Source organism: Sus scrofa, chromosome 7 (assembly GCF_054392235.1).
Source record: "Sus scrofa isolate SSC_HxYL_T2T_F1_AM1 chromosome 7, Sscrofa_HxYL_maternal_Yorkshire_Landrace_v2.0, whole genome shotgun sequence".
NCBI lineage: Eukaryota > Metazoa > Chordata > Mammalia > Artiodactyla > Suidae > Sus > Sus scrofa.
The window spans coordinates 105,445,073-105,458,503 of NC_139389.1; the positions used below are offsets into that span (position 1 = coordinate 105,445,073).

At 45.6% G+C, this 13,431-nt stretch overlaps 1 protein-coding gene across 2 annotated transcripts in view; it reads right to left on the minus strand.

Moving 5' to 3' along the window:
- The window catches only part of MAP3K9 (mitogen-activated protein kinase kinase kinase 9), an 83,747-nt gene extending 70,349 nt beyond the window's left edge, over positions 1 to 13,398 (minus strand). For both annotated transcript variants that reach the window (XM_021099418.2, XM_021099417.2), the window contains exons 1-2: positions 12,667 to 13,398; positions 4,795 to 5,208 (exon numbers count right to left, since the gene is read on the minus strand). In XM_021099418.2, the coding sequence (XP_020955077.1) occupies positions 4,795 to 5,208; positions 12,667 to 13,066 (814 nt within the window). In that variant the 5' untranslated portion in view covers positions 13,067 to 13,398. The remainder of the gene's footprint in view (positions 1 to 4,794; positions 5,209 to 12,666) is intronic.
- Positions 13,399 to 13,431: the final 33 nt, after the last annotated feature.

Consider the following 13,431-nt stretch of genomic DNA (forward strand, 5'->3'; position numbering starts at 1 on the left):
TTCAGGGCTGAAAACAAATATGCATAAATGCAAAACAGTGGAAAAACACACTGCGTTTTAGCTCTATTTTCTTCTATGTTTTCTAAGGAGAGGAAGATGTTATTTAATAATAAAATAAAAGTAGTAACACAACCTTCACTTTGAATAAGGCTTTTCATTTTCCAAGGCTTTTTTACATGATCTCATTTTTACCCTAGTTTAACCTTTTTTTTTTTTTTGGTCTTTTTGCCATTTCTTGGGAGGCTCCTGCGGCATATGGAGGTTCCCAGGCTAGGGGTCTAATTGGAGCTGTAGCCACTGGCCTACGCCAGAGCCACAGCGATGCGGGATCCAAGCCGCGTCTGTAACCTACACCACAGCTCACAGCAACACTAGATCCTTAACCCACTGAGTAAGGCCAGGGATGGAACCCGCAACCTCATGGTTCCTAGTTGTATTCGTTAACCACTGAGCCACGACGGGAATTCCAACCCTAGCTTAACCTTTAATGGCTCCTATTAAACTGCTATTCTGCCAAACGCCTTTAAACCCAAATCCTGAAATATCCTTTCCTGCCACCAAAAGGACAATTTTTTCCTAAAAGTCCATCTTTCACTAACACCTTTGCTAACGATCCAGGAACTGGATTTCCCCAATCTGAGGAGCAGAGACACATAAATCCACTTTTATAGCCAGGGCCTTTAGCAAGTAGTTTTAAGAGATGTTTAAGTTATTGATGCACTGTAGTAAAGCCGTAGAAACCATCAGTTAAGCCTGAGCACATGTCCCAGGGCCTGGATAACCTTGCTTCTTGGGCTGTATGATGCTAAGTAGCTAGTAGTTCTTCCCAATGCATCTCCCAAGATTCTGTGGTACGACCACCAGCTGCTTCCCCCACCAGCCATGTTCTCTCTTTCTTGGTTAGGAGACATTATTAGCCAGGCTCAACGCCCCCAGAATAAAATCCTCCATCTTCCAGCCTCCCCTGCACTCGTCATAACTAAGTGACTCCATCCTGGCCACTGCATACATGCAGGTGTGATGCGCTAGACTCCTGGGAAGTTAATGGGAGTCAACTCAGCCACAGGAGCAGACTTTTCTTCTGCTTTTCCTGCTCCTTCAGACTTGTCACTTGGACCAAATAACTGACATTTCTGCAGCTATCTTGGACAGATGCAAGCCATTTACTGGGATGTTGGGGTGAAAAACAGGAGCCTATAATTGATGATATATAGAAACACCCTAAAATCCTCCATTTCAATTGAAATGTATTCCATTTCAAATACAATGGAATGTATACTTGTCTCAGTCACTGCTATTTTCTTTTGTTTGTTTAGGTTACATGTGTCAAACTTAAAACTTATTGTAGGAGCTCCTGTCGCAGTGCAGCGGAAACGAATCCGACTAGGAACCATGAGGTTGCGGGTTCAATCCCTGGCCTCGCTCAGTGGTATAGGTCACAGATGCGGCTCAGATCTGGTGTGGCTGTGGCTGGCAGCTACAGCGCCGATTAGACACCTAGCCTGGGAACCTCCATATGCTGCAGGTGCAACCCTGAAAAGAAAAGACAAAAAAAAAAAAAAAAAAAAACAAACTTATTGTAAATGATAATATGAACGTACGTAGGATGTTATAAGCTGTACACATCTCAGTAAACAGCACTGACTTTTTAAAGTGGGTGATCAGGATAATAAAACATTTTAATAAATCCTTTTTTTTTTTAATTGAACCTTTTGCAACACCTAGATGTTTACCACCAACTACTTCCCTTTTTCCACAAAGACACCCCCCGTATATACTTTCTTCTCTAGTGGCTCAAAGTCAACTAACACATATAATTTATAGAATTCTGCCCTCATGTTTCTGTGACCAAAATCCAACTCTCTGGAACCTCTAATAAAAACTAAGAAAAATAGGCCAGTATCCCCAGGTCTGCAAAACACAAAGAAGTGATGACTTTCCAACTGGAGGCAAAGAAGTGGCATAACATTTCTAAAATGACTTTCAGGTCATGCACACTTGGCAATGGAATAAGAACAACAGTGCCATCCAGGCTATATGGGATAAATTCAGTCCCAGGCAAACAGTTACCCACAGACAGATGGCAAGGAGCTACCCCAACCCACATGTGAGATTTATAGCAGGCATCAATGTTAGCACCAACCAAGCTGCCCAACAGACCATGCACATTTCAAGGCATCAACTGTCTTGATGAGGTCCTTTAAAATACTGTCCGATATGTAAGTTCAGCTCCTGCCACCATGCACTGTCCCTGAAGGCCCCTCTCGGCAATCTAGTTCCCAGGTTGTGGGTCGAATTACAGCTACAGCTGCTAGCCTACACGACAGCAATGCAGGATCTAGACTTGTCTATGACCTACACCACAGCTCACAGCAACGCCAGATCCTTAACCCACTGAGTAAGGCCAGGGATCAAACCTGCGTTCTTGTGGGAACTAGTCAGGTTCATTACCACTGAGCCATGAGGGGAACTCCTCCCTCTCAGCCATCTTAAAACCCATTTAAGGTCAAAGAGGAACCAGGGCTTTGTCTTCTCGGGGAGAGAATGACATTCAGGTCCTCTGCCATCTCCTGCAAACAGCAGAGCCTTGGCAAATTAAGGTTTCCTTCCCAAGAGCCTAGATGTCCAAACACAAATCATAAAGACAAAACTTTGTATTTACAGCTTGAAATTATACCCAGATTTAAAGCTTCAGAGGAAATTATTAACTTTTACAATTCCATCACCCTACCCAACTTTCTAAATGGGCTCAGTTATGTAAGGTGAGTGCATTTTGCCAAGTTTTCCCAGCGTAAGGATATAAAAAAAACAATTTTTAATTCAGTTTCTATACGGCATTTTCTACCAACACATCTGCTACTCTTACCCCCTCATCCAAAGCAAGCTCTAGGTAGAAATTATTTTGAAAAGGGGGTCACCAGATTGTTTTCACTTATTTAATATAGTTAACAATTTTGGAGGAGGGATGAGAATAATTGAGAAATCATATTTTATTGTATGGAACTTAAATCTAAAATACGTATAGCTAATGTTCCATATTCTCACAAGGATGAATTCTGCTTTTATTAAGGGGGAAGATGATCCAGATAGAAGAGGGAAGGGCAATATAGGCTATTTTAAAGTAAACGGCCACATATGCTTTTAAAATGTCTGGAGGAGTTCCTGTTGTGGCTCAGCAGAATGGAATCTGACTAATAACCATGAGGATGCGGGTTTGATCCCTGGCCTCACTCAGTGGGTTAAGGATCCAGCGCTGCCGTGAGCTATGGTGTAAGTCGAAGACTCGGCTTGGATCTGGTGTTGCTGTGGCTGTGGTGTAGGCTGGCGGCTACAGCTCCAGTTGGACTCCTAGCCTGTGAATTTCCATATGCCATGGGTACAGCCCTAAAAAAAGACCAAAAACAAAACAAAACAATACCAAAAAAACCCCCCAAAAAGCCAAAAATAAAATGTCTGGAAAAACATGTGAAATGCCAAACTCCTATTCCCTGAAGGAAGACATGATGAGTGATCTATTTTTTCGTTTACCTACACTTCCCAATTTTTGTACCAAAAAAAAAACTTACTAAGTAATTTTAAAACATACTTTTTAGGAGTTCCCATTGTGGCACAGCGGAAATGAACCCGACTAGTATCCATGAGGATGTGCATTCCATCCCTGGCCTCACTCAGTGGTTCAAGGATCCAGCGTTGCCACGAACTGTGGTGTAGGTCACAGACGTGGCTTGGATCCCTAGTTGCTGTGGCTGCGGTGTAGGCCTGCAGCTGCAGCTTGGATTCAACCCCTAGCCTGGGAACCTCCATATGCTGCACGTGTGGCCCTAAAAAGCAAAAAGCAAAAAACAAAAACAAAAACCTCACACTTTTAAAAGCTAAAAAATTCACAACAGCATCAACAAAATATAAGCCACATTTGGAACAGCCTGGAGCAAAACAAAGTCTGAAGGATTTCTGGGCTCAAAGCTGAAGGATGCAGAGAGTAAAGTTCCTGAGGCCCCAAAGTCCTAACGCCCTCCTCTCTGGACAGGATGCTTAGAGTGACTGTAAGCATATACCACTGAGCAAAGTGTATGCTCTCTAGCGTGCAGTTTAGGCAAGGGAAAGTCCAATTACCACAAGAGAAGCACACTTCCAGCGCCTGCTGATTCAGCCAAGGAGAGAGACTGAAGTTTCTACCAACTCACCGTTTAATTACGTCTAACATTTGCTTTACAATCCAGTTTATGGGTTCTAGATATTTAACACACAGTTACTTCTCAGTTCCCTTCTATTAAACACTAGGTAGTTATGAAAAATAATTGATACCACCCTAAGGCTGGCAGAAGGGCTCTAGTCCTACCTGACAGGTCATGCTCTCCAAGGTGACAGCATCACCCAAATGGGCCTCTTCCTCATACCCTCTTCCTTGGTGGGGACCACAGGTGGGGGTGTTTAGGTAGCAACTTTACCCGTTGTTCCACCAAAGAGAAAAATCCCTTTTAGGACCACAGGCACCCTTTCCTCAAGTGGTAAAATAAATCTTTATGTTTTGTTTGCACGGTACACACCGCCAACCCTGCCTACTAACAACAGCTCAAAATTATCCCCAATTCCTCAGGTGCCTCATTCTTCTCTTCCGAAAACATTTATTTCCTGGCACTCATTTCACCCTCTACATCGCAGCTCAAGGACAGACTGTTTTTAAGCCAGGAGTTTCGCTCCTATTAAGATCCCTTAGGAATCCCCTCCAACCAAAGCCTTGGACTGAGTCTGCAAGTGCTCTTAAGCCCTCTGGCCCCATCTCTCCGTACTCACTGTTGCTGGATTTAAGGTCGCGGTGGATGATGGGGACAATTGCCTCATCGTGTAAGTAGTTCATCCCTCTGGCAATTTGCACGGCCCAGTTCACCAGGATGTCTGGAGGAATCCTTTTCCCAGATAACACTCTATTCAAAGGCCCTCCACGAGCAAACTCCATGACCAGGCAGAGGTTGGGTTCCTTCAGACACACCCCTCTAAGGGCAATGATGTTGGGGTGCCTCAGCATGGCAAAGAGCTTGGCCTCCTGGCGAACGTTCTCTATTGTCTGGCTGATGTCCTCATCGGGGTCATGGCGGGCTGCTTTCACGGCGACCTCATCCCCTATCCAGAAAGCACGATAGACCTTCCCAAAGCCTCCGATGCCAATAATCTCTTCCAGGGTTAGCTCCGCAAAATCAATCTCTAACACTGGGAAAGAAAAGAAAAAAACAAGTAAGTCAATAACATTATGAAAACACTGTTTAATCACCCACTTACTTGTAAACACAGCAAGGTGCCTATTCGCTTTGCTTTTCTCTCTCCCTGCTATAAATTCCCCGAGGACAGGAAATGTGATTAACCTTGTTTTCTGTTGCATTATCCTTAGTGACCTGCACATAGTAGGCATTCAATAAATAGAGAAAAACATCCCCTTTCAGGAGTTCCCATCGTGGTGCAGTGGTTAACGAATCTGACTAGGAACCATGAGGTTGCCGGTTCGATCCCTGGCCTTGCTCAGTGGGTTAACGATCCCGCGTTGCCGTGAGCTGTGGTGTAAGTCGCAGATGCGGCTCAGATCCAGCATTGCTGTGGCTCTGGCGTAGGCGGGTGGCTACAGCTCTGATTAGACCCCTAGCCTGGGAACCTCCATATGCCGTGGGAGCAGCCCTAGAAAAGGCAAAAAGATAAAAACAAAAACAAAAACAAAAACTTCCACTTTCAGATCTTGTACCAAGATCAACCATTTTATCTAAAATGGAAATTGAGGGAGTTTTTTTTTTTTTTAGGGCCGCACCCACGATATATGGAAGTTCCCAGGGTCAAATCAGAGCTGTAGCTGCTGACCTGAGCCACAGCCACACCAACACCAGATCTGAGCCTTGTCTGATCATAAAAACGTTGGATCCTTAACCCACTGAGCAGCGCCAGGGATCAAACCTGAGTCCCCACGGATACCAGTTGGGCTCGTAACCCACTGAGCCATAACAGGAACTCCTGAGGGAGATCATTTCTACGGACTTATTCAGATTTTACTGTGTACATACCACGGAGTGAGAAATACACAATCTAGTGCCAAGGCAAATACACACCCCACCAAACTGTAGTGTAAAAGAGCTTTTGCAGCAATACGATTCAAAGATGAGGAAAATCACTAACTCTAACTGCAGGACAGGGATTCAGAAGTTGAGCGGGGAAAGGATTCTCAGGGAAGGCAACATTTAAAATGGGTCCTGAAAAATGAGGGGGAGGGGTCTCATCAGGCAATGCAGCTCAGGGTGGAGGAGGAGAGTCCAGGCAGAGGGAAGGAAGGTCAAGAGCAAGAACCTGGGGCATGAGAGTAGATGGCCTATCAGGAACTTCAGGGAGGCTGGGGCAGCTGAATTATCTGCATTAGGGTAGATGAGGCTCAAAGCCTTGCTGGGGTCAGCCAGGTCGGGAAATGTTTTTAAAACCAGTCTGAGGAGCTGAAATGTCACACTGCAGATGATATAGGAGTCGTGCATCTTTAAGAAAGGTGGTGTTGTCAGACTTGTAACTAAGAAAGGAAACCAACTCGGAGTTCCCATTGTGGCGCAATGGTTAACGAATCCAACTAGGAACCATGAGGTTGCGGGTTCCATCCCTGCCTTGCTCAGTGGGTTAACGATCCGGTGTTGCTGCGAGCTGTGGTGTAGGTCGCAGACACGGCTCGGATCCTGCACTGCTGTGGCTGTGGTGTAGGCCAGCGGCTACAGCTCCGATTAGACCCCTAGCCTGGGAACCTCCATTTGCCGTAGGAGTGGCCCTAGAAAAAGCAAAAAGACAAAAAAAAAAAAAAAAAAAAAAAGGAAAGAAAGAAAGAAAGGAAACCAACTCTGGCAACCACGTGGACTATAACAGCAATAGGAACCACTACGGAGGCCACCGCAGTAACCCAGGCACAGGAGCCCAAGGGCCTGAACCTTACCAGCCGTGAAGACCAGAGTACAGAGGAAATTGGGAGGCCTTCAAAATTCAGTTCTACCAGGACCTGGTGACAGAGATGTGCAAGAAAGGAGTCTCCTGGGCGACCTCTTACTCCAGCAGTCACCGGGGCCACAGCTTCATCCCTGAGATTCCCAGTATCACACCCAACCACTCATTCTCCTTCCCAAAGGCAGAGTTTGAACTGACAATACTTGATTCTATTTTTGGCTCTGTCTGGAAAGGTTTCCTTGGATAGGTGATAACAGCCACCCGTGATGATATATCTTGGGCCAGATATGGTGTTACTACACAAGCAAGGTGCTATTTCATGTTTCTTTCATGTTTTCTGTTCTCTGTCTTCTGAGTCTCTCTCGTCTTTTAACTGGCTGACACATATTCACTCTCAGGTCTCACCTTAACTATCAATTTCCTAGAGGAACTTTTCCTAAGCCCTAACTAAATGCGGTCAGGACCCCATCAAGCACTTCCACTGCAGTCTCTATTGCATGACTCAACAAGCTTATCATCATGTGTCCAGCACCTATGATCCTGCTGGACTGTAAGAAGCACATGAGTGGATTCTGTTTGCCTTACTCACCACTGTCCACATCGCACCAAATATTTAGTTGGTGACCAACAGAATGTAAAGTAAAATAAGGGGGAAAAAAATCTACCTCAGTATGAAACAAACCAGACTCAGATCTGGGGGGGAAAAATTGAATTGTTCCTCCCGAAACACATACAGAGAACTATCACACTCTGCTAAAAAAACTAAGAACACAAAGATATATTTCCAAACTCTTGGCAAGACCAGAGAGGAACTGCTCACTGCTGACTATTTCCTTCCTTTCTCGGCCGGCGTCACGACACATCCATTCTCCATGCAGATGCTGGTGGTGCTCAAAACGCTGCTCCTGCCTAGTTGTAACATTTCTATCCTATCTAGAGCTAATATTCCTTTGTATTTTGTAAAGCACCTGGCAGTCTGCACAAAGAAAACTCTTAAGAAAAATTAGCAGGATTACCTTAAGGTATACAAAATACATAGCCCGTCTTCACCTTAACAGTTCCAACTGTTCAAGATTATCACCTCATCTAGCACTATTTTTGAAGAGTAAATGGTGTGACAGGTCCTGAAAACTAGCAATCAACATCCCATTCTATAGGAGTTCCTGTTGTGGCTCAGTGGGTTAAGAACCCAACATAGTGTCTGTGAGGATGCGGGTTCAATTCCTGGGCTCACTCTGTGGGTTAAGGATCCAGCACTGCCACAAGCCATGGTGTAGGTCGCAGATGTGGCTCGGATCTGGCGCTGCTGTGGCTGTGGCTGTGGCGAAGGCCTCAACTGTAGCTTGGATTCAACTCCTAGCCTGAAAACTTCCATATGCTGGTGTGGTCATTTAAAAAAAAAAAAAAAAGTCCACTCTACAATCCTCCAGCATACCTTTCCAGAAGGCTAAAAATTATGTTTCCCAGACTCCCTGAGAGAATTCTGGTTCAGCCAGTGAGATGCCCAAGATTTGGAAGACAGACCTTGCTTCTCCAGGCAAGCATGGCTATGGAGAAGTTGGAGTTTTCTGCAACAGCATGTCAGTGTCCAGTCATTAGCTCTGTGGCTGTGGAAGGAATGTTGCAAGGGCAAGTGGTCACCCAGTAACTAGACAGCAACTACGACAGGGTGTTCTCAAAGTCAACAGCTTCAATAGCAACTCCTGACCCTGAATCTTCTCAGTTAAAGAAGCAGCAGCTTGCCTGGTGGGTCGGGTCTGCAATGTTCTGGGAGTTGGTCCCCTAAGTCCAGTTGAGCGCCCCTTCTCCCTGCCCTTCCAACAATCTATAAGCACCTAGTTTCTTGCACTAAACCATTTTCTGCTTAAAGTAGTGTGAGTGTTTCTGGGTCCTAAAATGAATCCTGACTGATTTTACTAGTTCTTGCCTTATCGCCTCTATATGAACGAGAAAAACATGCCCACGTCAAAGAGGGATTAGAAACCGTCTTGGAGAAAAATGTAAGTTATGTTAGGAGTGCCCTTGGTCATAGAGGGAAGGAACATTCTTTTTTCCACCAGATTTTTCACTGAGGAAAAGATATGTGCCTATTTAATGTGTGCATTTATACACCTCAATTCCTTGACTGAGTATCTGAATTCTCCTGAAGGGAATTAACTGTTATATTTTCTCTTGTACCCAACCCCCTTCTTTCCTCTGGTCTGAAGTATAATTGTGAACACACAGGAAGTGTTAGATATTTATTTAAACATACAAGGACTTCAAAAGATATGAGTCTGAACTAGAGTGCTGAAAGGACAGCTCCTCTGATGGCATTTCACAGAAGACAGAAAGGAAGGAAGGCAAAGTAATAATCTCTCTCTGGGTTGAACACAAACTCTCAGTCTTGCTATTTAGTCAAGGAAACATGACTGACTTTCAAAAAAAGTACAGAACACAGCTTACAAGCAGACAGAAGACAGAACAGTGGGGGATGTGGGGAGGCGAGAGGGTCCTTTGGTTTCCCTTTCCTGCTAAGAAGTCCCTTTGGATAGAAACCAGACCTTCAGCTACGGCTGAGAGGATGTGGGGCTCTCCTTCCCTTCCCTGCTCCCATCAAGACCTGGTTTTAAGTAAGAATCAGGTCAAGCCTTGTACAGCACATTTTTCAGTTTCTGCGGCAGAATACTTCCAGGAATATCAGCAACAAAACCTTATTTCTTTCATTTTTGGAGTCAAGACATTATTATTATTCCCTCTTAACTGCATCCTTGGAAACTAAATATATAGGCACACGCTGGTGCATTTGGGGCAAGTAAATGGTATGTATCTTTCTCATTTAAAAATTTTAAGTACATCTGAACACACATCCTTATATTTCTATGCAGATAAAATGCAAGAAAAAGAAATGTAAATTCATAATAACTTTATTTTATGCCCCCTTTAAAAACAGACACAACTCTCCTATAACAGAAACTTTTTTTTTAATACCTAGGGTTACATATTTCTGAAGATCAGTTTAGAACTGTACATTTTCCATTTTTCACTAAAATAAAGAAGATGAGCAAACTCCTGGGTTATTCATTATTTGTCAGCCCCATGGAGAACTAAACTCTAGTACCTACACTGGAGGGGAGGGATAAAAACACTCTGTAAATGTTAGATGATTTATAATATCCCCCTTATATGCTTTCTTTGTCACAAGATTTAATAAGTTCCCCCTCTTCTAGTTTGATTAAAGTTGGAAACAAAAGTTTCACTTCGAAAAACAATACTTGAAAGTAAAACCCAATATTTTTACTTCCCTCTGTGTCTTCTATTCACAATCTAATGTCAAAATTCCTGCCCCAGAGAGAAGGTTCAAGAGTAATTGGTAAAAGTCAACAGTTGCTCTATTTCATGCTAAGTCTTTGAAGACAAGGTCGTCAATCACCTTTATTTTCTGAGTGGCACTAACTGGCTGGAGGACACAGCATACGAATCAGAGGCACAACCATCAGCAACTCCCTGTGCTCCTCTTCAGCAAAGCACGGCACTGAACTTACATACTTACATCACCAATTTCCTTCATGTGTGAATTCTAAGTGCCTCTTCCTCTTATCATTTCTTTTTCCCTGGGTATTTAACACAGTATCTCTCTTTCACTAGGCACTCTAGTTTTTGACCAGAATGAAATTTTCTGAACTAGCAAGAATTAATTCCAGTCAAGATCAGAATTCCCAGAGTCTCTAAATAAAACAACTTACCGAGACCTTCAAATGCTCTGTTGTTCAAGTCAGTTCTTTGAATAAGTACAAGGTACTTCCTACTTTCTCATCATCTGAGTTTTAGATCTAGGAATCTACTCTATCCAAGGTAACTTTTGTCACAGAAAAGGTGAAGTCCCAGGCACCCACTGCAGAAGGAGCTTCTAATGTGGTACAGTGGACCTGTGTGGCTTTCTGTGCATGGGTTCTTGCAGCCTAAGGCACATTCGCTCCTGACTGCTCTGACAGCAGGGAGCGCAACATATTAAAGAAATCCAGTTCCTGCTCAGGAAACTTACAGAGCTCTTCTACTCTGACATTAGCTGTCCCTGGAAAAAAACAAAAAGAAAGAAAGAAAAAGAAAAAAGAAAAAAAATCACAAAACTTCACCCACAAAGAACCTCAAAACCTGACATGTTTAAAACTACACTGTTTTCTAACATTGCAGGCCAACATTTCTTCCCACATGTGACCAAGTTCATCTTCAACACTCCTTGAGACACTATACAGCTTCATCTTTTTCAGTACTAGTGCTAAAAAGGTAGCACACCTAGAAACAATCTAAAGTAATTTGTCACCTCTGGTATTATAAAGATCAAAATGTAGAGGCAGGAGGTTTTTAAATGAATGAGAGGGAGAGAGAAACAAAGCAAACTAAAGATTTAAACATCAATTGGCCAAACATTAACTTAAAAAAAAAAAAAGTAGAAAAACGAGGAAAGAAGTTATGATTTTGATATTAATGAATGGCATTTAATAAAAATCTTAAGGTATCATACAATTGTTAAGGTGAAAATTAAGTTACAGGACCATAAAGATAACTATTACAAATAAAACTTTAAAACTAAATGTTGAAAGTTGGCCCTTGGTAATGATTTTTTAAAATCAACTAAGATGCAAAGTATATTAACATATGGACTAAATAATGATACACGTGTATTAACAATACTTTTTTAACAGCAAAGAAATTACGGAAAACCTCAAATACAAAATAGTGTAAAGTGCCCCAGGAGATATTTACATCTTTCTTCTAAAACCACCTAGCATCACTGATTAAAGGATTCTAATGGCAACTTCTTTGAAAAAACAAAGAAAATTTCATTACAGGGTGTGGAGCAGGGGGCTCCTGGGAAATTGGTGAAAACCAGGACACTGGAAGACCTGGGAGGGACCCCTGCGCATGGGCCCCCTGAGATTTGGCAAAGACCAAATATAGGCAAGGATCTAGGGTGAGAATAAAGGAGAAAATACACTGTATAGGTGTCAAGGGACTGGGATTTAGCCATTGTGCCTGGGCTCCTGATCTCTCGTGGGGGGAATGGCATACTTTTCCCTCCCTAATCATTTCTGCCCCCCCCCACACACAAATACACACCCTTCTTAGCACATTCTTCACTGAGACTCCTAAAGGTACAACTTTTAAGATACAAGATTAGGATCCAAGAAAGCAACCCAAGAAAGATACTTCAGCCGTAAGTTCACACAGACTTCCGGGACCGGTGCGCCAGTCCAGCCCCGCGGGAAACACCCCCCCCCCCCCGCCCCGTCTCCTTCAAAGCAAATACCTATAAGGGGCGGGGAAGGCGCTAGAAAAGGTCGGGAAGGTCCCAGACTGGGGGACTAAGGTTATAATAGAAACCACCAGCCGGCCTAAAATCCTTCCAGATTTGCGGGGTGGGGAGTGCGAGGGAGATTCTCTTGCTAGGGCTTCAGGATGTACAATCAGGAGCTGCTGCTGAGGTGGTCAGGCGAAGGTGAAGAAGCCCAAGAGCCTGAGGTTCCAGGCGCGGCCTGCGGCAAGTCTGTCTAACCAATTGCACCGGCCAAAGCCCCTGCAGCCCGAGGACGCTTGCACACATCAGGTCAATCACTGACCACCTTAACCTAACCTTCAAGGAGGGCTCCTCTCCCTCCTCGACCACCCCAAGCTCCATCATCCCCCCCCCCACAGCCCCCGCCAGGCTCCCGCGCCCCGCCTTCTCCTTACACTGAATGGGCGAGTAGCAACTGGGGTCCTCGCCGCCAGGCTGGCAACGGCTGGAAAAAGCGCTGCGCGGGGTCACGTAGTTGCTGGGGAAGATGCCCACACGCTGGTTCAGCTGCCCGGTCCACCAGCCCTCATCGCCGGACACCTGCGAGTCCTTGGACAACACCTCCACCACGTCGCCCAGCCGCAGGGTCAGCTCGTCCTCGCCCGCCGCCTCGTACTCGAACACCGCCGTCCAGTAGGGCATCGGCGTGTCGGAGCCCAGATCCCCGGGGGCCGCTGCCGCCTCCTCCTCCTCTTCCTCTTCCTCCTCGGCCCCGGCCCCCGCTCCATCCTCCCCCGGCTGGGCGGCAGCGGCGGCGCTCGCCAGGGAGCCGAGAAGCGCTCTGGAGGGCTCCATGGAGCGGCCGATCCATAGGGTGCGGGGCTGCCGCCGCCCGCAGGAGCCGCCGCTGCCTATTGTTCATGCGGCTCCGCAGAGCTGGGGGAACCCCCCTCCCCCGACGGCGGCCGCAGGTAGGGCCGGGGCTGGCAGGGCGGGGAGAGCCGGCTCGCTGTGGCTGGCGCGGCGCCGCGACAAGTGAGCGGAGTGCGAGTGCTCAGCGCAGCATGGGGGCGCGGCGGGCCGGAGCCCCCGCCTTCGCGTTCGACCGCTGGGGCGGCCTCACCACCTCCACCACGGGTACCTGCTCAAGCAGCCGGTGCCCGCCGCCTCCAGCCGGCCGCCTCTCCCAGCTCCGCGCCGCGCGCCGCCCCCAGCTCCGC